The 26,502-nt window shown below is 50.8% G+C and overlaps 3 protein-coding genes across 4 annotated transcripts; 1 reads left to right on the forward strand and 2 right to left on the reverse strand.

Annotated features, from left to right (window-relative positions):
* Positions 1-5,039: 5,039 nt before the first annotated feature.
* Positions 5,040-8,260, forward strand: LOC101762099 (sugar transport protein MST1). The gene is made up of 4 exons (XM_004975758.3): positions 5,040-5,319; positions 6,459-6,778; positions 6,912-7,544; positions 7,642-8,260. The coding sequence occupies exons 1-4, from the start codon at positions 5,175-5,177 to the stop codon at positions 8,086-8,088; spliced, it is 1,545 nt and encodes a 514-aa protein (XP_004975815.1). The 5' UTR covers positions 5,040-5,174; the 3' UTR covers positions 8,089-8,260.
* Positions 8,261-9,427: 1,167 nt separating this feature from the next.
* LOC101762512 (sugar transport protein MST1) lies at positions 9,428-14,590 on the reverse strand. 2 transcript variants are annotated; one of them, XM_022828686.1, is made up of 4 exons: positions 13,720-13,907; positions 13,515-13,645; positions 10,163-11,115; positions 9,428-10,071 (listed from the first exon to the last, which is right to left on the reverse strand). In XM_022828686.1, the coding sequence occupies exons 3-4, from the start codon at positions 11,099-11,101 to the stop codon at positions 9,637-9,639; spliced, it is 1,374 nt and encodes a 457-aa protein (XP_022684421.1). In that variant the 5' UTR covers positions 11,102-11,115; positions 13,515-13,645; positions 13,720-13,907; the 3' UTR covers positions 9,428-9,636. The 2 variants fall into 2 exon arrangements, with proteins under 2 accessions (XP_022684421.1, XP_004975817.1); XM_004975760.4 differs by lacking the exons at positions 13,515-13,645; positions 13,720-13,907 and adding an exon at positions 14,142-14,590.
* Positions 14,591-22,841: 8,251 nt separating this feature from the next.
* Positions 22,842-26,183, reverse strand: LOC101763454. The gene is made up of 3 exons (XM_004975762.3): positions 25,743-26,183; positions 25,472-25,657; positions 22,842-24,371 (listed from the first exon to the last, which is right to left on the reverse strand). The coding sequence occupies exon 3, from the start codon at positions 24,344-24,346 to the stop codon at positions 23,417-23,419; it is 930 nt and encodes a 309-aa protein (XP_004975819.1). The 5' UTR covers positions 24,347-24,371; positions 25,472-25,657; positions 25,743-26,183; the 3' UTR covers positions 22,842-23,416.
* Positions 26,184-26,502: the final 319 nt, after the last annotated feature.

Genomic DNA, 26,502 nt, shown 5'->3' on the forward strand with positions numbered 1-26,502 from the left:
GAGCTTTGGAACACTACTAGTTCAAGTGAGCTCTTCTACCTTGTTAATCGCTATGCTTCAGCAAACGCTCGGTCCATTAATTTTATAGATCTGAATTTCCAAGATTGTGCAAACTGAGCTAGGCTTTCCGGTCCACGGTCCAGGTATGTCTTCGTCCGCGCGAAGACCCAACCGACGATGCCAATCCTGGGAAACTGGACTCACCAACGCGAGCAGGCTGCTGCTGTTGTCGTCGTGCTCGGCGGCCGGCGGGGTCTCCGTCTCCAGTATCCCAAGTTCCCGACGGATGGACGTACGTGAACAGATGACGGTTAGCAACACTGTCATCACATCGGTCAGTCATACACTAATATAATGTTTTTTTATAAGGAGTCATACACTAATGTTGGTGGGGGTGAGCAGTAGTGAGCTGCACAAGCTTATATACCACGGGAAATCAAATGGTGGACTGGTCGCTAAGTAGTTCCCACTGCACGTCGCGTCAGTTCGTCAGTTCCATATCGTGCACACACTAGATGTCAGTGGTGCATCTTCAATTCGCATGGCCAGTCAAGTTCTTCTCCGGCTGAGCTGGTTTGCACCTAGCCAGGCATCGGTTCGTCCGAAATGATCTCCATATATATGACCGTATCATGCATGGATTATGCTATTTGCAAAAGCCAGATGCTAGCTCGATCGGTGCACCCTCGTTGAAAATTCGTCGATCCGGAACGTGTCAGATCAAGATGTATCGTTTGCTCGCCGTGACCCGGGCCGGGCGACGAAAGGTTAGGCGCCATCCAATTGGGATGGAATCAAAAAGGTGCACCGCCTTACAAAGCATCCGATAATCTCACTTTGACGCTTTAGCATATGGAGTGTAGAATAAAAGACGAGTAAGCGGCTGATCTTCCAAGTTCCGACCTTTGCTTCTTTTGGAACTTCAATTTTAAATCCTTTTACTCGTGATGAAGAACACATGCTCCAAATCAACTCTTCCATTTTTCAGGGCTTTAATTGGACCCTAAACGGAGTGGCTCCGGTCATTGTGGATTGATTTCATCCTTCCTCTCCACAAGGCCAGAGCATGTATAGTGTCCGCATCTGAGTTCTGACGTATCCCCCAGCCATGGCTTTGTGCATCCATTGTTATGCAACAACGATTACAAGAATTTTATTTTAGTGTCACCGTGCTGCATGCATCTATTGCTGACTGTCGGGACGATTGCATAGCAAAATAAATTATACAAGCTCACCAAAAACAAATATTTGTAAAACCCCCCACCCCACCTACCTCCAGTCTCCTATATATCCAGTCATTTTATAACTACATGATAAGTAGAAGAAAAAATATTCAAGAACAACAAAAGGTTTAAATATCTAAAACAACTCATACAACCTCGTGGAACAAAAATTTGCACCCTACCCCCTCCGACATCCTACCATTTAAACCGGATAAGTGAACAAAAATTGTTTGGACAAAACTTTATATATCTAGAACAAATCATGAAAACTCGCTGAACAAAAAACTGTTCCCCTGTTTAGCCATTTTAACTGGATAGGTGGAACCAAAAGAAATCAACTGGAACCAAAATATTTGTATACCTGCAGGAAAAAATCATGCAAGCTCGCGTAACAACGAGCAAAAAGGAGATAAAAACAATACTAGCATACACTCAGGGGCGGACCTGCAGCTAGGGCCACCCGGGCCGTGGCCCTAGTCGTGGCCTAATAATCTCCGGTACACCCCAGTCCACCACCAATAGGCCCAGGCAACAGTCCGATTCACACGTTCCCACTCGTCCTCGCCTCGCCTCTGTTTCGCGAGTCGCACGAACGCATCTCGCGACCGCTGACTCCGCCACCGCTGCCCGCCACTCGCCGGAGCCCCTCGTCGATTTATAGCAAACTAGACCCTGGCGCAGCTAAGCTTGGTGACCTGTTCCTCCTCGACTCTTCCATTGCCTGCAGGCTGCTAGATGATAGATCATAGATCATTGCGTCCGCACGGTCAGACACCTTGCCGAAGCGTCTTTGCTTGGCGGTGATTAAAGCACCAGCAAATTAAAGCAGCGAGTATCTTCCCAGATTGTCTTTGCGGACATGGTGCTTGCCCGTAGGGGTGGAAATGGATAGCTAGAAATCTGAATTATCCGAATTCGTATCCGTTAAAATATAAATATGGATATTATCCGCGCCCGTTTCTAACATGGTAACTAAAGGGGACGTATTCGAATTCGCTTTTTAATCAATTTTGTCTATCCGAATTTGGATTTGTATCGAAATATCCGATATTATTCGTATTCGTTTAGAATAAAGCACCTCTCCAAACCATGCTATAAATATATTATTTTGATTTAGTTTGAAATAGATATATTTATTGATGTAAATTAATTTTTAGTACCATATTTTACTTGTTTATTGATGTATAAATCATTTTTATCCATTTATTTATTTGTTTATTAAAATATTTACTTATTTTTATTATTTGTTTATTATTAATACATTTAATTATTGAAATATTTATTGATAAATATTTTATTCTGAACTATGTATCTTTGTTTACATGTGTTACATAGTCATACTTTATTCTCTACTTGCAAAATGATTTTGATATTCCAAAATCATCAATTAAAAAAGTAGTTAGTAGCTATAATTTAAATTTATTAGATATCCGAATGCGAATTCGTATTCGAACTATTCATTTTATATTCGTATTCATTTTATATTCGTATTCAAGAACATTTGAATTTGAATTCGAATTCGACAAAAAATATGGATATAATTCTATCCGTACCCGTACCATTTCCCTCCCTACTTGCCCGCATCTCCTCGGCCAGGAGGAGGCAGTGGTTGCACTCTACATGTAGCCGTGTAGCGAACTAGCAACCAATAGCATTGGCAAAGCCAACTAACAATTTAGATGATTACATATAGTTTATTTAGTTTGATTTATGTGTCAACCATTCCATACTAGAGCAATAGACTCAATTAAGAAATTTAGCCGCACCATTTATATATAGGGCCACAGAGTGCTAGAATTGAATACCTAATTATGTCTCGTGTAGATTTTGAGAAAATACTGTATCATGACGTGGTTTAGAAAACAGGTATAACTATATTATGGTATATCAAATTTCTATATATATGTATTGTCGTATCATGAGCGCTTGGAATTTGGCCCTAGTCTTAGCGAAAACCTAGGCCCGCCATTGCATACACTAGCAGTTTTTAAATTTATCTGATGTCATCTAGGTCCATAAATTCTTATAATACACATCGGGCTGCCTCTAACCTTGTTAATTAAATGTGTCACCTGGTGGAAGTCTAAAGCACTCTAAGTCTCTAACTAGTGTAAAATTTACCTATGTGGCATGCAAACATGGCGTACATACAATATACATGACATCGGTGTTGGCCAGGGTGAATAGTAGAGCACACGGGGACATCTCGGGTTGTATGTTAGAGTGCATTTATGGACAAACACTTATCCAGATACAGAGGCAGAAATGCACTTTTTTGGGACGGAGGGAGTATGTAATTACTTATTTATTGTAATTATTTGAATCTCAAGTGATAGACTTACAAATTCAGGATTTAATAGCTTAGAACCTACATAACATCGTACAACAAGATAAAATGACTTGTTTTTATGAATTTGAAATCCTAGAATGGTTTATTTTTTCGCTCCAACGTGCGCATTTCCATATCCTATGTGGACCCTAGCTAGAACTAGAAGGAGGCGAGTGCGGACAAAAAAAATGTTGAACGCCAAGAGGCGTGCCACAGCGAGTCAACGACCGACCGTAAATTCTCGCTACTGGTACTGGCCCCACCTATATCCTCGCTCTCCCCGGTCCTATCTCATATTTAGTACATATTTAGAGGGCTGCTAATCTTACCCCAGAAAAAGAGAAAAAACGAACTCCAACAGTCCACCCAAACCTTCCCTAATTTTTTAGCGACGCTAAAAAACAGCCTTCCACCGCGTATATTTTAGCGTTGGCGTTCCTCCCTCAATCCTAATTCCCGCACGCCCGCCCGTCCCTTCTGATGGGCCCAATACGATGACGTGGCCTGTTTTGAAATATTAGGGGTAATTTATTAGCGATCTGCTGTGGATTGATATGTTTTTGGGAGAAATTTTTTTAGGAGAACCCCCAATACATAGTTTTGGGGAAGAGTTTTTTGACGTACTCTTGGAGTCGCTCTTAGCACTAATTAACTATCATATGCACATCCACCTACCAAATAAGATAAATGACTTGTTTTTAAAAATTTTAAATCTATTTTTTACCTCCAACTTGCGCATGTCCATATCCTAATTTACTCCAACGTGCTAGTGACCCTATCCCCATCCTATGTATGGACCCTTGCTAGAACTAGAAGGAGGCGAGTGTGCGGACTAAAAAGAAAAAGTCGAACGCCAAGAGACGTGCCAACGAGTCAACGACCGACCGTAAACTCGGATTCTCGCTATCAGTACTGGTCCCCTAGCCCCTGGCCCCCCTCCTATATTAGCACCAGCACGGCCGCTCTCCCCTGTCCTCGCTCATGCTCTATGCGTATGGGTGTGTCTGGTTGCGCATCAAATATTTAGATACTGATTAGAATTATTAAATATAAATTAATTATAAAATTAATTGCACAGATGGAAATTAATTTATGAGATGAATCTATGAAACCTAATTAGTTCATGATTTGACAATGTGATATTACAGTAACCATTTACTAATGATGAATTAATTTGGCTTAATAGACTCGTGAATTAGCCTCCATCTATAAAATTAATTTTATAATTAGCTCATATTTAATTTTCTTAATTAGGATTCGAATATTTCGTACGGTCCGAACTAGAATCGATCGGGTCATTCATTGCTGCACTCCACAACGCTTCAGAAAAGCGAAGGATCTCACACGACTGCACAGGGACAGCGGTTGGGCCTGCCACGCGGTGCGGTGAGCCTTCTACGGTCCTAGTACCGTCCTACGACCGGAGCCGCGTGCCTATATGAACGCGCGGCTGTTGGCTTCCAGGCTTCCAGCTAATTAATCGCCAGTTCGCCTTCGCCACAGGCCACAGCCCCACACACACACACACACACACACACACAGAGTGCACTCTTGCCGGGGGCAGCGGGGTACGCCGGCCCGGAGCAGAGGGCAGCTGGAAAGGAGCTTCCGTCGGCCCTTCGATGGCCGGAGGCGGATTCGCCGCGGCGGCGGAAGGCGGCGGCGGCGGCCGCGACTACGGCGGCGGCGTGACGTTCTCCGTGGTGGTGACCAGCCTCATGGCCGCCTCCTGCGGCCTCATCTTCGGCTACGACATTGGCGTCTCAGGTGCATACATACCCGCCTGGCTCCTCTGTCACCTCTCCATCTCGCTCTCGGATGCGTTGCGCGACCCGGCGGGGATCTTTTTTCTAAGCTTTCTTTCCTCTTGCAATCTGCCAGACCTCTCTCTTCCCACACCAAGCAATCTCCATATCCTTAGGGAGATCATAAATGATATAGTTGGCAGCAGTTTAGAATCAACTGTGCGAGCAGCCTTGTCTTTCACCTCGGCCACTTTGAATACGAGTGCGACGACTCAGATCATACGTCAGTGAGAGGATTTGGCTTTATATCCCTGTTGACCAGCCGATACCAGGACAGATATGAGCCAAATCAGTTTCTCCTCCCTATGTTCAATTTTAGCTTATACTTCTCGTAAGAAAAAAATAATCTTATATGCGATCTCCAAATGGTAATTAATAAGAGGCCTCTATATATTCAGAAGGGTACGTAAGCTGAATCTCGAGCTTTAATTTCCCAAACAAGCCATAAGCTTTGAGCAAGGCCATCTCCAGTTTTGTGTTTAGGCCAGCTTGATCATTGATCTGTTTGGGACATCGGAATCGACGCATAACAGCACGAAAAGTCTCATGTGCAGTGCTATGTGCCTAAAAGATGTAGCCATTATATGTATGCTTAGAGATATGCATGAGATCAATTGGAAGGGCAAAGAACAAAAGGAGAATATATAGGATATATCCTAGGAGACAGGGAGCCACGGAAGCATATATGCTAACTAGCTGGGAAGAAAAGGGACTAGCACATAGCCTTCGATTTTTCTTTAGCTATTTAGAATATTAGATCATGCATTTGTGCGATACACTAGTAGTACCTTGTAAAGACACTTTAATCAATAATTGTATCATGGATTAATTGCACACCACCTGCTCAGGTATCGCATCTATCCCATAGCTCAAAAGTTGTGTGCCAATTATGGGAAACTGATCGGTTGCATTGCCAGATGTCGTACACATGCATCTTTAAGTAATTTTCATCATATAAACTCGATTTAACAAGTACTAAATATACTAATGTCCCACTGAAATGTAATGCATGTGGTACTTATAGTTATTCTATTATTTTCCTTTATGTATTGTTGGTAGGACCTTTAATTTTACACATTTTTTTGGTGAACCTAAACGCAGGTGGTGTGACGCAAATGGAGCCGTTCCTGACAAAGTTCTTCCCGGAGGTGTCGAGCCGGATGAAGAACGCCAAGCACGACGCCTACTGCAAATACGACGACCAGCTGCTCACCGCGTTCACCTCGTCATTGTACATCGCTGCGATGCTCTCGTCGCTGGCGGCGAGCCGCGTGACGAGGACGATAGGCCGCCAGGCCATCATGCTGATCGGCGGCGTGCTGTTCCTTGTAGGCTCGGCGATCAACGCCGGCGCCGTCAACATCGCCATGCTTATCATCGGCCGGATGCTGCTCGGCTTCGGAGTTGGGTTCACCACACAGGTCATGATCGATTTATCTCGTCGGTGCACTGGTGCAGTTTAAAAAGAAACCTATACTACAAATTACTGAATTAGGCCCATTAACATCTTGGCCCAGAATGTAGGAGTAACATCTTCTTTATCTTGTGCTACAGGCTGCTCCTTTGTACCTCGCCGAGACATCGCCGGCACGGTGGCGCGGCGCGTTCACCGCGGCGTACCACATCTTCGTCGTGTTGGGGGCACTGGCCGCCAACGTCACCAACTACTTCACCAACCGCATCACCGTGTGGGGCTGGCGCGTGTCGCTGGGCCTCGCCGCCGTCCCGGCCGCCATCGTCGTCCTGGGCGCCCTGCTGGTCCCAGACACTCCCAGCAGCCTGGTCCTGCGCGGCGAGACCGACAAGGCCCGCGCCTCGCTGCAGCGCCTCCGTGGTCCGGGCGCGGACACCGACGCGGAGTTCAAGGACATCGTGCGCGCCGTGGAGGACGCCCACCGGAACGACGAGGGCGCGTACGAGAGGCTTCGTGGCAAGGGGTACCGGCACTACCTGGTGATGGTGGTGGCCATCCCCTCGTTCTTCGACCTCACCGGCGTGATCGCCATGGCCGTCTTCTCGCCGGTGCTATTCCGGACGGTCGGGTTCAGCAGCCAGAAGGCCATCCTTGGGTCCGTGATCCTCAGCCTCGTGAACCTGGCCTCGTCGTCTCTGTCCTCCGTCGTCGTGGACCGCGCCGGCCGCAGGTTCCTGTTCCTCACCGGTGGCGCAGCAATGATCATTTGCCAGGTACTAATCTGGAGTAGATACCAAAACTAAATTACCATTTGCAGTGTTTAGCTCAACGTTGTTAATAATCACCTTCCTTTCACTCATCAACGAGAAGCTGGCAATGGCATGGATCCTGGCGGACCATCTCGGGAAGCACGGCGCCGTGACGATGCCGCGCGATTACGCGCTGGCCGTGCTGGTGCTCATGTGCCTGTACACGTTCAGCTTCGGCATGTCGTGGGGCCCCCTCAAGTGGGTGGTCCCCAGCGAGATCTACCCTGTGGAGGTCCGGTCGGCGGGGCAGGGCCTGACGGTGTCCATCGCGCTCTGCCTCTCCTTCGCGCAGACGCAGGTGTTCATCTCCCTGCTCTGCGCCATGAAGTACGCCATCTTCCTGTTCTACGCGGGATGGGTCCTGGTGATGACGGTCTTCGTGGCGGCGTTCCTGCCGGAGACCAAAGGCGTGCCGCTGGAGGCCATGCGCTCCGTCTGGGCGCGGCACTGGTACTGGCGGAGGTTCGCTGGGGACGCCAAGCAGGAGGTTCAGGTGAACTGCCTGTAGGAGAAAGGGTTGCGGCGATCGAAAATAACGTAACCTGTAACCGTGGGCTAACATTCAAGTGGTCGTTTTTTTTACAAAGGAAAAATGGTATTAAATCAAAACTGAGTACATAGCGCTCTCGAAGAAAATAAAATTACATTTAATAACAATCAAGTACGGCTCTTCATCTTCATTTCTTCATTGTACTCACGCGTCATGTAGCTTCAAATCTCAGTCTCAAACATGTTATTCATATAGAAGGCTGCATAGGCAAGCGAGCAGGCTGAAGTGCACAAAGAACGACGACCAACATCCCTGTGGGCTGGATCGAGCAAAATCTTCTTCTTCCTTCTTACATTTTTCTTCTTCCTCGTTTTGCCACCGATAAAGAAGAAAGACGAATCCCAATCTACCCAACCTAAGACTGATCAACATCAGCTCGAGGGGTAGAATTATTCTCACAAGTCTTTCATCGTGGTTGGATCTAACCACGACAAAACGGAGAAGGGGCTGGAGAAAATTATTCCACATCGGCAACATCATCCCCGCCTCGATGTTGCTATCCGGAAACCTAATTCTCCATGTCGTCATGCCAAGAAAGTTGCCACCATCATCTTCATCGAAGTCACCATGAACCTCCTCGCCATTGACGAAAAAGAGAAGGAGGAAACAAATCTCCAATACCACGAACCACCGCAGGAAGAAACCTAAACCCTAAAATTAGACTGGATCTACTAAAACTTATTAGAAAGATAGATCCCCACTCGCTCCGACCTTCAGCAAGATGCCGAAGGTGGGAAAGGAGGGGGACCAATGATGGTGGAGGTGGAGGGCCGGTGATGGGATCGTGGTGCCGTCCGTGTTGCCCTTCACGATGCCGAAGGTGGGAAAGGAGGGAGACTAACGGTGGTGGAGGCGGAGGGCCTGCGGCGGTCCAGCCAACATGTAGGTTCTTATCCTGTAGTGTAGCTTGATGTAAACTCTAGTAAAGCCTGATATTACTATAGCGTTGGTATCTGCTCGTTCTCATTTGTGAAGTGTGATTGCCCTGTGAGCTGCTGCGGGCTTGCGTTTTGAGTTGGCTCGGCTCGTCGGCCCACTATGTTATGGGCTGAGGCTCTCGTGTTTGTACTGGGCTGGATGCGGTGTGTTTGTTATTCATGTCTGGGCCGCCATGTTGATCTTTTAGACAGATATGGTGTCACTCAAAAAAATCCATTAGGAGTACATTTGATCTGCTGTCACTCAAAACGGCATTCGGACAGTCACAGACTCACAGTGTATGCACTGAGGAAGGAATTCGATTCTCCACTTCAAGCTACAGTTTGCGGTTTGTTCTTGTCGCTTGCACACAATAAAAGACAAGAGAAAATCACACGGTAGAACAAGGCTCTCCCATGTACTACGAACATGTTATACTTCGAGTCTCGAAATGCACTACACGGATGAGCTTCTTAAGTCATTCAGTCATCACAAAGGCACACAGACGATATGTATTTACCTTATCAATAATCTACCGGCGGTATTATACACCAAAGCACACGCTGATTCTGAATTACTAGCAGCTAATCAGGTCGACTCGTCTCCAAGCTTCTGGTCCTTGACGAACCTGCCCCAGTACCAGTGGCGCGCGAAGACGTGGCCCATGGACTCGAGCGGCACGCCCTTGGTCTCCGGCACGAGCGCCACGGCGAAGGCGGTCATCACCACCAGCCACGACGCGTAGAAGAGGAACGCGCCGTACCTGAAGCAGCACAGCATCGCCAGGAAGAACTGCGCCTGCAGGAAGTTGAGCCCCAGGTTGAGCGCCACCGCCGCGCCCTGCCCCGCCGACCGCACCTCCACCGGGTAGATCTCGCCGGGGACCGTCCAGTACAGCGCGCCCCACGACCAGCTGAAGCTCGCCGAGAACACGAACGTCGCGATCAGCACCGCCACCGCGTAACCCTTGGGCATCTTGCTCCCGTTGCCGAGGTGAGAGCCGATGATGCTCGCCATCGTCACCTGCAATATTTTTTTTCATTTCTGTCAAGGTCATTCCAGTGCCAAGAATCAAGGAATGAGACGTGTGTAGATAAAATCCGTATATATATGCCTGGCACGTGAACATGAGCGCGCCGCCGATCACGAAGAGCAGCTTCCGGCCGTAGCGGTCCATGGCGAAGCCCGACGCGAGGATGCCGCCGATGTTCATCACGCCCAGGATGACGGCGCCCATCAGCGCGGCGTCGCTCTCGAACCCGACGGTCCGGAACAGGATCGGCGAGAAGAAGGCGGTCACGGCCACGCCGGTGAGGTTCAGGAACACCGGGAACGCCACGGCCATCACCAGGTACGGCCGGTACTCCCGCCGCAGGATCCGCCGGAACGCGCCCTCCTCGTTCCGCCGCGCGTGCTCCGCGGCGGCAAGTATGTCGGCGAACTCGGCGCCGATGTCCACGCCCTTGCCGCGCACCCGCTGGAGCGCGGCGCGGGCGTCGTCGTGCTTTCCGCGCAGGACGAGGCTGCTGGGGGTGTCCGGGATGAACACGGCGCCCGCCACCATGACGGCGGCCGGGATCGCCGCGAGGCCGAGCGACAGGCGCCACCCCCAGCCCGGGATCCGCGACGTGCCGTAGTTGATCAGGTTGGCGACGAGGTACCCGATGCTGATGAACAGGGGGAAGGCCGAGATGAACCCGCCCCGCCAGCGCGGGGGCGACACCTCGGCGAGGTACACCGGCGTGGCCTGGCCGGAGAACCCGAGGCCCAGGCCGAGCAGCATCCTCCCGACGATGAGCATGGCGACGTTCGCCGCGGCGGCGTTGACGAGGGCGCCGACCAGGAACAGGCTGCCGCCGATGAGCATGATGGCCTGGCGCCCAAGGCGGCGGGTGACGCGGCTCGCCACCAGCGTCCCCACCATGCCGAACGCGTACAACGACGAGGTGAAGGCCGTGAGCGCCTGGTTGTTGTAGATGCAGTACACGTCCTTGTTGGCGTGCGCCGTCCTCTTCAGCAGCCCCGGGAAGAACTTCTTCAGGAAAGACTCCATCTCCGACACACCTCCTGATGTTGTCGATGTGGCGACACATGAACAAGTTGATTTGGTTAGAGCTAATGAAACTACTACGGGCAAATGAAGCTCGCAATGACATCTAGCATTGTTCAGTACCGTTTCTAGTTCCATTTTTCTACTGATAAACATACGCACAAATGGCTTATTATGAATCCAAGAGTAAGTAGAGTCAACATTTTATTTCAAATACAAGCACGACACTTTAAATTTAGTTCATGCTTGTTATTTATTTAACCTCCTAGATTTCAGCTGACCACGGTCCACGCCTCCACGGTGATGGTCGCCATGGTTCTTGCTGATGTTTGCTTGGGTCGGCCCCTGGGACCCAGCAAAAGTATGCCAAGGATGAATGGAAGCGTAGGAGCAAGTCGAGACAAGGATGGAGGAGGAAGGTGGACGATATTCTATCGAGTGAGGACTGAAGAGTGGGCATCTAGGCATGTATTGGACGGATGTGGTGTCATCTGTAGCTCTGTCTAATTCCAGAGGACAGATTTTTTAGCATCGCCTTTTTTTGTCCTAAGAACCAGCACTAAAATATCACTATTCTTCTTCAAAAAGCAGTACCAATATTCTCCTTTTCGATGTAAAATAGCTTTTACCGATAGCACTCCATTATTCATCGTATCAACATCGTGTCTCCATTAAAAAAATGCCGATCTTGTCACACTCATATCAGTAGGAAACGACAGACGCCTACTTCCGAAAACCCCACCTCCTGCAAATTGCTGAGATTACCATCGAGTAGCCTACTAATCCTAGCCGAAATGACTTTACCTAGCCACCAATGAATGCATCCGAGTGCCACTGCCAAAGCAGCGATCTCCATCTCTTCTCCAGTCTCCTTCGACGAGAAAGAGATGCCCGTGATGAACTCAATTGAAAACCACAGGAAGCAAGCAGTGGAAGAGTAGTCGCAGTAGGAATCGGCGTCGGCCTCCCAAAGAAAGGCGACAGGAAAACGCAAACGCCCCGAGCGTGACGTCCAATCCCGCGGCGGATTACGTAAGGGCCCGAAACTGTTGACATGTGGTACTAACGGAAAAGCCTAGCGCTAGCGCAAGCAAGGCGCTAGTGAACCGGTGGTGGGGCGCGTGATTGAAACCTCGTGACCGGAGCAGAGCCGACGTGTGCGGCGTGAGGCCGGGCACTGCCGCAGGCGGCAGAATCGCCGTACGCCGCCGCGCACAGTGCCGCCCACAATCCGAGGGCATCCGATCGCGATCGGATCGTGCGATCGCGTGCGCCGTGCCCGCGAGACCGATGGGACCACGGTCCAGGAAACCGGCCGAATCCCTGTTGGACCGGGAGTCCGGAGAGCCCCCTCCCCCGGCGTTTGATGCCCCTGGCCGGGGCCCGGCGGGGCAAATGTCCGGCGGGGCCCGGCAGCGGGCGCTGATTTGGTTCAGGTCTCCTCCAACGGGACACCTCAGCTGGCTCATAGAGGTTCCAACTCAGCATTTTGACTACGTGGAAGAGAGGGAGGAGGAAAAAAAGATAGAAGCTATCTGGGATGTTTGGCTAAACTCCCGTCACATCGAATGTTTAGATACTAATTAGAAGTATTAAACATAGACTATTTATAAAACCCATTACACATTTGGAGGCTAAACAGCGAGACGAATTTATTAAGCCTAATTAGTCCATGATTTGACAATGTGCTGTTACAGTAACCATTTGCTAATGATGGATTAATTAGGCTTAATAGATTCGTCTCGACGTTTAGCCTTCGTCTATGTAATTGATTTTATAATTAACTTATATTTAATCTATTCAATGTGACAAGGGCTGGATCCAAACACTCATTATCTCTTGTTTCCGCGCTCAGCTCGAACGGGCTACGAGGTGCGGCAGGAAAACGAACTAGAGAGAAGAAAGAGTAAAAAATAAAAACATGAGCCCCACCGATACTTGGAGAATGTGCAAAGAGCCAGACTGATGGACGGGTTGGCTTTTGTATCTACGTGGAAGCGAGCCACGCAATATGAGCCAGCAACCTTTGGACTAGGCCTCAGGGATGCCCCTACTGTACCTCTACTGTACCTGCACTGCTCCTGAAGTCCTTTGCTTATTTTTAACACGGGTTACATCGAATGTTTAGATACTAATTAGAAGTATTAAACATACATTGTTTACAAAATCCATTATATAAGTGGAAGCTAAACGGTGAGATGAATCTATTAAGCCTAATTAATCTATCATTAGTAAATGTTTACTGTAGCAGCACATTGTCAAATCATGGACTAATTAGGCTTAATAGATTCGTCTCGTCGTTTAGCCTCCACTTATGTAATGGGTTTTGTAAATAGTCTACATTTAATACTCCTAATTAGTATCTAAACATTCGATATGACGGGTGCTATAAATAAGTCAGAGTAACAAACCAGACCTTAAGGGGGCACCGTGCGGTGAAAAATCAGCCCGGAAGGGACAGCAACTGATCAGGAAGCCGCCAACGCCGATGGCCGATCTCGTCTGCTCCTTCCCCGGCTTGGAATCTTTCGGATCTGGGTCTGGCCTCTGGGATTATGAAATTGTTTGTTTTGCTTGCTTGGTTTGAGGTCGATGGAGGACAGGAACAGGAGAACACGCACCTACCACGCGCCGATTAGTGATTTGGAGGCCTTCGCTGGGACTGGGGACATGGAGGAACTGGCTTTGTCGTCGAGCAAGCAGTAACATCCTGGAAGAAGCTACTGAGAAGAAAGAAACAAACAAAAGAGCCTACCACAAACCGTGATGCACCAGTCCATCCAGGCATCGATTTGCCTCCGAGGGCTGCTGGAAATCGAGTCTCCAATCGATCGATAAGCTCTATCATAGCGTATATAGAGAAGAGCAACGACGAGAGAGGGAACCTGACGACCCTGATCGAATCCCAATCGATACGCGTTCGTCCAATCACGCGAGACAGCAAATGCTTATGCGAGAGGACGGGAAGGACGCAACGCATCACCATCGGAAACGGCACCGAGTACATGGAAAAAGGGGAGCGGGGACAGGGCGGCGCGCGCACCTGAGATGCCAATGTCGTAGCCGAAGATGAGGCCGCCGGAGGCCGCCATGAAGCAGGTCACCACTACGGGGACGGTGAGGCCGCCGCCGTAGTCCGCCATGCCGCCGCCGCCGCCGCTGTTGAGGAGGAAGGCTCCACCGGGCATTTCTCGGCCGCGGCTCCGGCCCCGCGCGGAGCACGCTGCTTTGTAGCAAAAGAGCACGGAGACGGCGCTGCAACGAGCTTGGCAGAGAGCAGGTAAAGCAGCTAGCGCGCGGCAGGCAGGCTGCACGAGAGCCGAGAGCGCCTGGCAGCAGCGCGCACGAGGTTGATGCTCCCGGAGAGCAGCAGCTGCGTGGTGTGCTGCCAAATGATAGCGTCCAGGAGCTGCTGTTCTATACTAATGCCCCTGACTGTTTCTGGCTTTCATTTGGTCTCGGAAAATTGGAAAGAAACCCTGATACTCCATTTCAGAAATTTGCAAAATTGTGGGGGTACCCTCTCTCCTCTGCCCCCACAAGGGCATCCGAGGAATATATAAGTGACAGAATTTCGTAGAGGGTCCCCTGCAAATTTAGTCGAGGGGTGCGTTTTACTACGATTAAGGGGGGTCTAGTACAAAATTTCATGGAATGATTGGATAAAGACAACAAATGGGTGGCAGTTACGGGAAATACCTCGCATTATACGGAAACGTAGCGAGGTTCGCGCATTTCGGTTTTGTTAGGGTCACTGGTCAAGAGACGTGATCTTCTCTCCTGAGTCCTGATCATACTTTCCGATCATTATTGCTCTTTGCCTCTTTGGTCAAGAAGGCCACTAGTATTTGCTACCTTGGTCCTTGGCTGTTCGTGCACTTGAAATTGCTTCTCTTGGGGGTTCTTATGGTCCCCGAAGCTATATAGAGCACCAAAATTATTAGTACATGCTAAATTTTGCTTTATCAAGCGACATTTTGGTCTCTGGCACGGCATCTAAAACACAACTTTTATTAGTTCTTTTGTTAGCAATATTTTATAAAACAGTGTAGTAGTATAAATTTATAGAACTAGATATATATACTTTACTCAATTCATTTTCAAATATCCAAACTCAACACATAAACATAATACAAGCAAGTTGGTTCCTAGCATTACCTCCTAGGCCCAGAACCTGGACGCTCCTGCTAGTCTCCAACTCTCCATCCTCTAATGTGGGGGGAAAAAACATAAGGCATAACATGCAACCAAAGTTTCGAAAGCTACTCTAATTTTGGGGGGCAAAGTTGATTTAAGACAATCCCAAATGCCACTTATTTGTGAACGTGGTCTTAGGTATTATAATTTGGACCACTCTTAATTTCTTAAAGGATGGTAAAACGACTCTTTTGTGTATTGTACTCCCTCCTGATTATCCTGTCCTAAATAGAGAGAAAGAGAAAATTACCATAGTGCCCTCTGGATATGCATACAGACGGAGGACCAGGGGAGTAACTGCCTTCCCCGTTTTGTGTTGGAAAGCTTGGACTATATGCAACGGACTCATGACGACATAGCTGGAGCAACAAAATGAGGAGGAAAGTGCCAGCCTTTCTTCCACTCTAGTAGTACTCCGGAAGGGAAGATGTCAGTAAACGTCTTCCTCAGTCAAACAAACGTCACGATTAAGTTGAGCAGCCATGAGCCCATAACTCCTATCCTTCCTTCTATAACTGTTACTGCCCAACTGCATACATGCACGATGCATTGCATTTCAGACTTCCACTCACCTTTTCAATTGAATAATACACACAAATATGTTTTTGCATTCCGTCCCCTTGCACTCTAACGATGGATAGGCATGCTCACTCACGGGTTACACCGGTTTTGACTGGTTTTTCAAACCAGCCCGACGGTGGACGGTTTGCCTGGACCGATCTGGTTTTCTGTGGTTTGTTGAGGAGTGGCTCAGTGGGTTAGGTGGGTTGGTTCTACGGTTCGAATGGTTTAGAACCAGCGAGCTTCTTCAGTTTACGCCCGCACGGAACACTACTTCTCATATTCCCTACAGCAAGCCACGTGACGCTACTCCGGGACAGCAGCTGACGCGTGAGAAGCTTGGGCGAGTTGCGAAGCTCCAGCGTGGCCAGCTCGTATGAGCAGCGAAGCTCCAGAGTAGGGCAGCGTAGGCGTGCGAGAAGCAGCGCGCGAGTGGCTGCGGCCACTCTGCAGGCTATGTAGCTCCGGTGCGGCTGTTGGCATGGGAGAAGCAACACGGACAGATGCGGTGGCCGCAACAGAGGAGTGCCACGGCCCAACTCGCAGCGGTGCGCGGCCGGCGGTGGTGACAACACGGGTAGCGGCCCCGACCGTAGGAGGATCCGGCGAGCATGTGTCCGGCTTCTGGGCAAGGAGAGCAGGGTGCACGGCCCGGGGGTGCGGCCGACGGCGCTCGTCCCGGGGGCAGCAGCCTGGTTGAGCTCCGCGGCTCCAGCGGACGAGCGCGAGGCAGGTCGGCGGGCGAAGGCCAGATCCCACGGAGGCTCCGCACGCGACGGCCTGGTGGCAGGGTGCGAGCTGATGTGATGATGCATCTGCGAATTCATGACCATCTTGTCCTCTTCACTGCCGCCGCCGGAGGTGCTAGGATAAGATGCAAGCACATATACGAGTTTACCTGGTGTTGCGATTTCTAACCCGTGCAGAACTCAACCCGCTCCTACACATCTGGGTTGGAACCAGAAACCGGACACAACCCGCGCGAACATATTTAGTGGTCCGGTCTGGTCTGAGTTCACGGGTTTCGACGGTTTCGAACCAACCCGTGAACAGGCCTACATGGAAGCTGAGCAGGCAACCTTTGTCTCATACAGCACCCAACTCCATGATTTTTTTTTGAGGCAGTCCAGCACCCTACACTTGCTCGTGCTCCGCACGGGCACGGGCGCACGGCCTACTAGAGGCTACCTGCTTCACTCGCATCTCCCGGTGACACACAAGTCCTCTGACGCAGTACAACGGTTTCACTTCTCACCTGTCATCTCAGGTGACTCCACTTGATTGCTGTGTTGTAGCCTTGTAGGTGCTTTGTGCGTTTATTTTGCCCTCTTCTTCTCTTATACATTGAAGGGGTGTTTGGCTCCCCTAGGCTAAATTTTAGCCCCTGTCACATCGGATATTTGGATACTTATTAGAAATATTAAATATAGACTAATTACAAAACTAATTACACAACCCCTAGGCTAAATCGCGAGACGAATTTATTAAACCTAATTAGTTCATGATTTGACAATGTGGTGCTACAGTAACCATTTGCTAATGATGGATTAGTTAGGCTTAATAGATTCGTCTCGCGATTTAGCCTAGGGGTTCTGCAATTAGTTTTGTAATTAAATCATGTTTAGTACTCCTAATTAACATCCGAACATCTGATGTGACATGACTAAAGTTTAGCCACTGGTATCCAAACAGAGAAGCTGTTATTTCTGATGTACTTTGAGTAACAGTGGTGCTTTTAATTCATTGAGAGCGCCATCAATTAACTTCTTGAGAGTTCAGATTCACAGCAGAGTAGCAAGAGTGACTCCTTTCCTGCAGAACACAAAGAATCATCAGTTACATATATTTTCCCTTGTGCTAAGAATTCAAGATGCCCACTGTTCATTGATTGATATTTTAACCATTGCATGGTCATTTTTAAGGGACTATTCTCTAACCAGAAATGATCGATCAAGTATTGTATGTTGTTTCTCAATCTTACCATTGTTCTATGAACTCTTGAATTTCAGATAGAAAATATTAAATCTTAGAAATGTCCGCACCAACGTACGGCTACCACCTAGTTTTTCCGGTTATGGGGACAAAACACTAGCAGAATCGGAACTTCTACTGTAAGAGTGATAGCATGCTCACTTAAGTTACAAGGTGAGACCATTGAGTAGTAGTGATTAGTCAACGAAGGGATACCGAGTGGATCGTATTATCACGTGGCACACACAGTCAATTAAGTGGAGGCGTCATGATCAGAAGGACACACGATTTGGTAGATAATACTAAAATCCTAGTAATCGCTCTAGCGTAGCTAGAGTAGAGGTCGGTAGTGCTCGATCGATGCGGCTGGCCAGCCGGTGCTCCATTGGAAACATGGCTCATGGCCGTCGCGTTCTACCACTCTGCAAGTTTTACGTCCGCGCGTGGGGCTCTGATCACGTCGCGCACGCTACATTTTGGGTTAGACGAGCGGGACCGCGACATGGGTGGTGTACGTGGGGTGTTCCGTGTTTCGATCGTCAGCCTGTTTTCAACTCCTGATTGCGTCACCCTTAGCTTGTTGCTCCACCAACCGGACCACCAGAGTGAAACAAACCCGAATTCCCATTTATGAGAATCCAAGCCTACGCACCTCCGTGCTAGTCCTAGGAAAACTATTACGTATGAATCCCTATCACAAATAGTACACATCCCTATCAACATGAAAATATAAAGTAGCAACAGAGTAAAATATCATAATTATAATTATTAAGTACAACACTTCGGCACAAGCCGGTACAAGTCCAACAGGACTGAATCATGAAAGGTAAAACTTCTACGCAGCAGAAACATGTAGCACGGTGAACACCATCTCCAGAGGCGACTTGAGTGAGAGACCATCCCTAGTCTTCCCACCCATCGTTGTCAAAGTTGTAGTCGGGCTCCGACCCTAAAAAGCCACAATCTACCCGAGAAGCGGGTAGGCCATGTCAACTTCCAAAAGCAGCAAGCTAAGGAAACGGAGAAAATAACACTATATGCATGGATAAATCTATATATGCATGTGGAGGTTTATGCAGCAGTAGCAGCAGCAATCAAGGACGCAACAAAGTAATACCGTCTCCGAGGACAACACCTCACAACAAGGAAGTTGTCACAAACCATCAGATCCTTTACCCAAGAATCTAGCACACAAACACACTAGGTGATGTGAGAGCTCCCTCCCCTCACATCTCAACAGCAAACACTGGCCTATCTCAAAAGCGGGAGGTAGAAGAGTAGTAAAGTCTAGTCAGAGTAACAGATCAGAGGACTGTCCATACCAGTGGACACGGACTATAGCTATAGGTTATACACTCTGCAAAGGTTGTACATCTGTACCTGCACGGATGGAGCCTGAACGGGGATCAGCCGTCCAAACCCCATCTAACGGCCGGAGCCCTAGTAGGTGGCTAGCACTCTCCTGTTTCCTCGAGTCTGATAGTGTCTTCAACTGTAGGGCACACCATTACCAGTCGAAGACCTCGAAGCTATGAAACCTACCCACGCTGGGGTGCAGTCTGGTCAAAGCAAGTCAACGCCTCGAACTCCTTACACTGATCCTCCAATCCACCTATAGGCTTAGTGCTATCCACCACTAGTCTCGGACCGAACCCCGCCCATAACAAGATGAACAATATGTACGTATGTAGTCCAAAGAAACATGGTTAAACTGACTCGGTCCTTAAGGGTCGAGAGCGAGTACTCAACTCCACAAAGTATGTGCTGAAGCACCTGCAACGTACAAGTACGCCACCTGCTCCTCAGTGTCAAACAAGGTACCCGCCACAGGCACAGGGGTGGAGAGAGACCAGAATGTTCTCTCCTAGCAAGGCACTCCTTAGTACCAACCGCAGCTCGCTCCCGCCAAAATACGTCAAGGAATCACACTCACCCAAAACACATGCGAGAGTGTACAAGAAATTCCATCACCAAAACCATAGTATATGCCCATCCATAACTCAAAAGCATGTATATGGATATAAGTAAGGTGGACTAGGTAGGGGTCTGTAGCTAGTCCACAAGTAGGTAACAAGGAAAACAAGATAAACAATTATCATAGGCTATGCAATCAATCATCATCCAAGCATCTTAATTAAAGCACTAGCAACTAAGCATGCATAGGTTCTATGTGATTGGGATTGATATGACACCTTGTCCGTTGTCGTTTCGGGCTCGCAGCAGCTGGTGGCGAGCGGCGGTGGCTCCTGCAGGGCGGCGCGCGGCACAACGGCTGGACAGGCAAGACGAGGCAACGGCTCAAAGACCGGGCAGGCAGGTTATGTGGCACGGCGACTGGACTAGGATAGGGTGTGGACGGTGGCGGAGCTCATCGGGAGGTGGTGAAGAAGAGGGACGCCAGTGTGGTGAAGGCTCGCAGAACGGCAGCGGCTTCCTTGGCGACGCCGGCGGTGACTATTCCTCCTCGGGCAGCAATGGGGTAGCTCTGGCTCCTCCTTCTTGTCGCGACACGACGGCTCCTCCGGAACGGGCCTCTTTCTCCTTCTCTTCCCTTCTCCTCCCTTCCTTCTCCTCTCCTCTCTCCTCTTCTCTGGTTGGTGGCGGTGGTGTAGGGGAGAAGCCCCTGGGCGATGGGATGGCGAGGGAGGTTGCCGGCCAGGGGTATTTATAGCCTTGGCCGAGGCTAGGGTTGCGGGGCGCGGCGCTCGAGCATGCACGACTGTCCATCCTCGGTGGGTGCGCCCGTGGGTGATGTGGCGGCCATCTGACAGCCCTGGGCTAGGGTTTGGAGGCGCGTTCGGTGGTCTACAGGGGCACGGCGGGGATTTCCCCCTCGCGAAAGGCTCCGAAAGGTCACAGGCGGCTAGGGCTGTAGGGGGGAGGCGCGATCGGGACACTCCTCGCGTTGTCATGGAGTGGGGACGGCATGCGGGCACGGGTGCCAGCGAGGCAACAGCGGCGCATGTGCGGGTAGGAGAGGGGGCCCGGCGGGAGCTTAGGGATAAAGCTGACACGTGGGCCCCATGTTTTAGCGACAGGGAGAGAAGGGAGGCAGCGGTAGTGGTCGGGCGGGCTAGCTGGGCCAAAGGCTGGGTCGGCCTGCTTGGTTGGTCCGGTGGCGAGGTAGGTGGGTTAGCAGGCTAGGCCAGTTCGACTGCGGGCCGGCCTGATTTTGTTAATAGGTTAGTTTAGGTTTTTGTTTAATATAAAGTTTGAATTTTGAATTAGATTTAAAATTCAAATACACTCAACTTTGAAAGCCAAATAAAAACCAAAAAGATCCCACTCAAACTAACACACAGCTTGAAATCGGTTTATGATTTAATTATTAGGGAGGTTCTAGAAAATATTTAGCATTTGTGTTCCATTTTCAAATAAGCACACAATCCAAATAAAAAGTTTTAAATTTTTAAAAATTTCACTCACATTAATATTTCTAATTTTTAGGAATATTACACAGAGCATTTCCAAAGCTTGCCCATTGTGCTGCAGCATCTGTGTCAATGTCAGCGAAAAGAAGAGAATCCTATCCATTACCATTAGGCTGATCCAAGGGGCATAGCCTCTCTTAATCGACTTTCAATCGTGGACGAAAATACATAGGAACTAAAAAAAAACTTAGGTCTAGGGGAGGACCTCCCTCAAGATAATGCAGTAAGGCCAGTTTCAGTGCATAGTTTTATTGTATTATTACCAAGACTACAGACTAGGTAACTGTGACAGTTGAGTTTCGTGGGATGGAACTTCTCTCACGTATGATGAAACTTTTTCTTCTCTCTCCTCGTAAAAATCTTGTCAAGTTAGTAAAATTGGTGATGTAGTATGGAATTTAATGTTCACTAAACTCACGCTCCTATTAAAAATTTTCTCGAGCTGCAGCAGGGTCGGCTTTTCTGACATAAAATTCGAGCTCCTGGTTGGCCAGCACCACACTTATGTGCCGCACTACCGCACTACCACACTACACGTGTGAAATTACAGGATTCCACCTGTTTTTCTTTAGAAAATCCATTGCTGGCTGGTAAATCTCGTGTATCCGCGGCTGCTGCGGCCGGTGGGTGCGAGCGCGACCGGCAGACGGCGACGCGGCCGGTGGAGCGGGCGCATCCATGCCACGCACTCAAGGCGCCCGCTCACATGCCGCGGCTCCCAAAAGCTAGCGCTCGCGGTACAGACCAAAACCACCGCTCCTCCTCCTGATGGCTCGTCGTCATCGTCCCACTTCGTTTCGAACAGGGTGGACGGACGGCGCGGCCGCGCCATCATGCCCCCGGCGAAAAGAGCCCGCAGAAATCCCCTCCCCCGGCCCTGGGATCACCGCTCGGGTCAACCAAAGCGTACGTGATGCCATGATGTGTTCCTGTCCCTCTCCGACGCGTTGCGGTCAGCCGGTCACTTGTGTCGCCCGGCAACTGCCCGTACGCTGCACTTGGCCTCGCCGGCTCGCCCCGCCGGCCCAGACGGGCGGTCCATGCGCGCGGTCGAGCGGCCGGCGACGGCTGATGCAGCGGCACCGGTCGTGGAGTGGAGGAGGTCACGCACTTGTCCGGGCACGGCGGGATTAGATGGCGGCGGGGCCGAGCGAGCTCCGAAGTCGCGTGAGTGACAAGCCGCACCACTAGAGCGGGGGCGGGGCTGTATGTAGCTTCCGGTTAACGCCGAACCTGTGCACTGCGGCGGTACCACCACATGCTAATTTGGTAATGGCATATTAGGATTGGGAATGGGAAGTACTCCTATATGGTACTGCATACTACTGGCAGTATTAATTCGGCTACCAAAGCTGCTGGACTGGACAGCATCAGAGGGCAGCTTTGCAAAGGGCCTCATCCAACGAATCAATTGATGCTCCCAAGTTCTGAGTTTGAGGAACTTCGAAAGATCATCCAAGGTTGAGTCTTCGTGATATGAACTTGGGTTCATTCAACCGCTTTTGTTAATAATGGTACATGTAGTTCGTCTTGCATCCGCTCATTTTATTTTCTTTCTTAATGAAGATCAAATTTACCATCCCTGTTTCCTTAAAAAAGAGAGTAATCCCTGATCACTTCAGCATTCAAAATTTCAGAAACTTTTACATCTTTGATCGAGTATCGACCTTATTATGTACATACTACACATGTAATGTATGGTAGCGCACACACCATGAAGGAAAAAAAAGGGATACGTCTCTATCCTTGTGTCCGGTCTGTAGTGCGACCCATTATACAAAGAGTGTCTCGATGCATGCCAAGTTCATTGGCTCTCGCTCACGGGCGAGAACGAATGCGCGTGGCGTTGCTTCATCGATCACCTGGAAGCCGCCGGGACGGGTGCGAAGAATACGAGCGCAGTAGCGTGGCGCCACTACGCTCGGGTCGCCGTCGTCCGTCCCTGTCAACGGCGAGCAAGAGCACGGCGGCTGCAGCTAGCCTCCGGATACGATGCCATATATGATCGGCCAGGACCAGCCTCCTTAAAGTTCCCAAACCGGCGAGCCGCCCATTATTCCGCGATCGAGATGCGGCGTGTCAACGGACCAGCGCGGCATGCACGCGCACATCGGGCATCGCCGTCGCCGCCCGTGGGGGGTCCCGGGTCCGGTCCGGGTCAGGACCAGATCCAGACGGCGTAGTAGGCGAAGGCGGCGTGCTTGAGCTGGCGCAGCGTGAGCAGGAAGCACTGCATCTGCGCGAAGCCGAGCGCCGCCCCCGCCGCCTGCCCCACGGACCGGATGCCCTCGCCCGGCACGGCCCAGAACGCCCCACGCCCAGCTGAACCCGCCCGACACGGCGCACGCCACCGCGAACAACCCCGCCGCGTGCCCGCCCGGCCGCCCGCCATCCGCGCGCTGCCGCCCAGCCCGCCCGCCACCGCCGGCACCGCGACCTGCCAGAGGACGATGAGGACGCCGCCGATGGCGCACATGGCCTCCCGGCCGAGCTCCCTGGCGGCGAGGGCGGACCCGAGGACGCCGCAGGTGTTCACCAGCACGAGCACGGCGTCGCCGACCCGGGCGGCGCCGCGGCCGGACCCCGTGGCCTGCGACAGCAGCGGCAGGAACAGCGTGGTGGCGTTGGCGCGCGTCAGGTGCAGGAACACCTGCAGCGCGGCCACCACCACGGCGCACGTTAGGTGCTGCTCATGCCTCGCCACCAGCCGCCGGAACGACCCGCCGTCACGACGGCTGCTCCCGCCTCCGAAGACGGATCCTTTCCTCCTCTGCAGCTTCGTACGGGATCTTTGTGACCTCCTAGCGCTGGCGACGTTGCACGCGCACGGGAACACCAGGTCGACGGGGACGTGGCTGGTGTCGAGCAGATCTACCGTCCAGAGATGCCACAGGTCGAGAGGGTCGCTGTCCACGACGGCGTGGTTGGATTTTGGCGCCTCTGTTTCCTCATTTTTACCGACGCCATGGATGAACTGCCCACCGTGACTCGGGCTATGGAGGGCAATGGAGCTGTGAAGAGTGGATACCAAGCCGCCGACGGCGTCCAGCAATGGCAGGAAGCCAAGGCACAGTGACTGGAGTATCATGGCGCCGCACGCTTAGCTCCTTGGCCTGCCAAAATTCAGAACGTTTTCGTCTGTTACTAATGTTGAATTCAACCGGCAAAATAAAGAATGAACGCCAAAAGCGTGGCTAGGAGCAATATAACTTTTTTTTTAGAGGAAGGAGCAAATTAACTGGTCCTTTGCCTCGCTGAAGCAAAAGTGGCACAAGTGCTGGGCTCAGCCACCATGGCCCAGGACAATCCTGGCCCAGCATTCGATTGGCTGACAATGACCGTGTTTGTTTCGGCGGTTGGGTGCGGCGCTGTACTGCGAGGATTTCTCCGCCGCAGCGTTTTCGCGGCACGCAGTTCCTTTTCTGCCGCGGGACTGAAACGCGGCACGGTAACGCGCGGCCGCCGCAGCCTGTTCGACGGGATTCTGCCGGTTGGCTGCCGCACCGCAGAAACAAATGGGGTAAATAGGTCTCTTATCCTGAAACCTCTCCCTGATAGGCCATTTGTGCTGACTCATTTTGTATGAACTCAGAAATGGAGCCCGTAAAAAAAACTCCGAAATGGAGAACCGTATTGTTGAGGCGTCAACACCTAGCAGCGACAGTGAAATCGGCAAAGCCGCAGCACACTCTTATCTTTGAGATAAAAAGAAAACCTACAGTTGGGTGGCTCTCTACACCGATGGATGTATTCATGTATGGATTTGCAGAAGAAAGGTGAAGTTTCATCAGGTTTTGGATGTTTCACATCTAGGCTCTAGCTTCAACTTTTCTCTCCACAATTGGCAATGGCAGGGTACCGGAGGAGGATTCCAATACCATCGTGATGCCGGCGAGCCAGTCGTGAAATCATGATACGGTTGAGCTATGCAGGGATGGAGAAACGCTAGAGACAGCAGTAGTGCCTTGTGCCTATGCCTTCCACCACCGGGAAAGGAAGACCAACGCCTAACAGGCCAGTCGGTGTTCCGTACTTCCATTGCCAAAGCCTGCCGGCCGAGCCGAGCATCCTAGGATGAGGCACTCGAGTACCATCAGCGTAAAGCCCCCCACTGCCGCGCGCATTGCTGCCTGGTTCGGGGTTGCACGGAAACACCAGCACCAGATGTGATGGAAGTGGAATGGACCGGACGAGCAAGTTGTTTGTTACTCACCAGTCACCACGCGGCGTGCTCAGCTCAACCCCCTGCGCTTGCTCCATCGGTCAGGCACTCCCATCCTCCGCGACTCGCCATGCTGACCGGCGGCGGCGAGTTTTCCTCCGCTGTACGCACGCTGCGGCGCCTCAGCATCAGCGGCTCGCTAGTCTGCCCCCACGCGGCCACGCCTGCAAGTGCGAGCTGCCGACGGCGGCAACCGGCAAACACCTGAGCAAAATTCCAGAACGCGTGTTCGCCAAGTGCCAACTCGTTCGTGCGCACTTACCTGCGGAGACGCGCCGCCGCCGCGGTGGCGCCGAATCAGCCGGCCTCCTATGCTCCGGAGCCCGGCGTCCGGATAGCAGCAGGGGCGGCCCGCGATGAGTGCGCGAGGGAGCAGGGAGGGCCTAGCCAAACCAGCGAAACCAACACACTCCGTCTCCGGCACTCCTCGCCGTCGACAGGGTGTACAGGGTGCTCTCCCCCTCCGGGTCCGGGGGGCGTCGCTTCCTCTGTTCGCGACGCGACCTGTCTGTCGCGTTGCGGTGCGCCCTCGGCCCTCTGATGTCCGCAACGGCTGCAGATCACCATTCCAGGCATTCACCAACCCTGTGTGTTAAGTGCATCTGCCACACAAAAGCGGCCGCGCGTAGCAGGTACGTACACGATGGATTAGGAAAGCAGCGCGGTGCTGGATCATTTCCTCGTGCTCTTTCATAGACACATGAATGGGATGAGTAAACGACGAACTGAATGAGATAACCCGTAGCACAATGCGCGCCAATCACCAATCGCATCGTAGCTGGGCCCGTGATGGCGTGATGGTATGGACCACTCCCTCCCACAAAGAGTACAAACTACACAAGATCGATCGTGACGACTGACGAATTGACGATTTGACTAGTAACAGTGCCTTTTCTCTGTTCGGTCACGAGGAACACATGCCGGCATCCCTGTCTGCAATTTTGCAATTTTACGATATCCAAATGCAAGAATGCCTTCGCTGAAAAAAAAAACATATTCAAATGCGAGGCCAGACGAATGCC

Source organism: Setaria italica, chromosome VII, assembly GCF_000263155.2.
Source record: "Setaria italica strain Yugu1 chromosome VII, Setaria_italica_v2.0, whole genome shotgun sequence".
NCBI classification, from domain to species: domain Eukaryota; kingdom Viridiplantae; phylum Streptophyta; class Magnoliopsida; order Poales; family Poaceae; genus Setaria; species Setaria italica.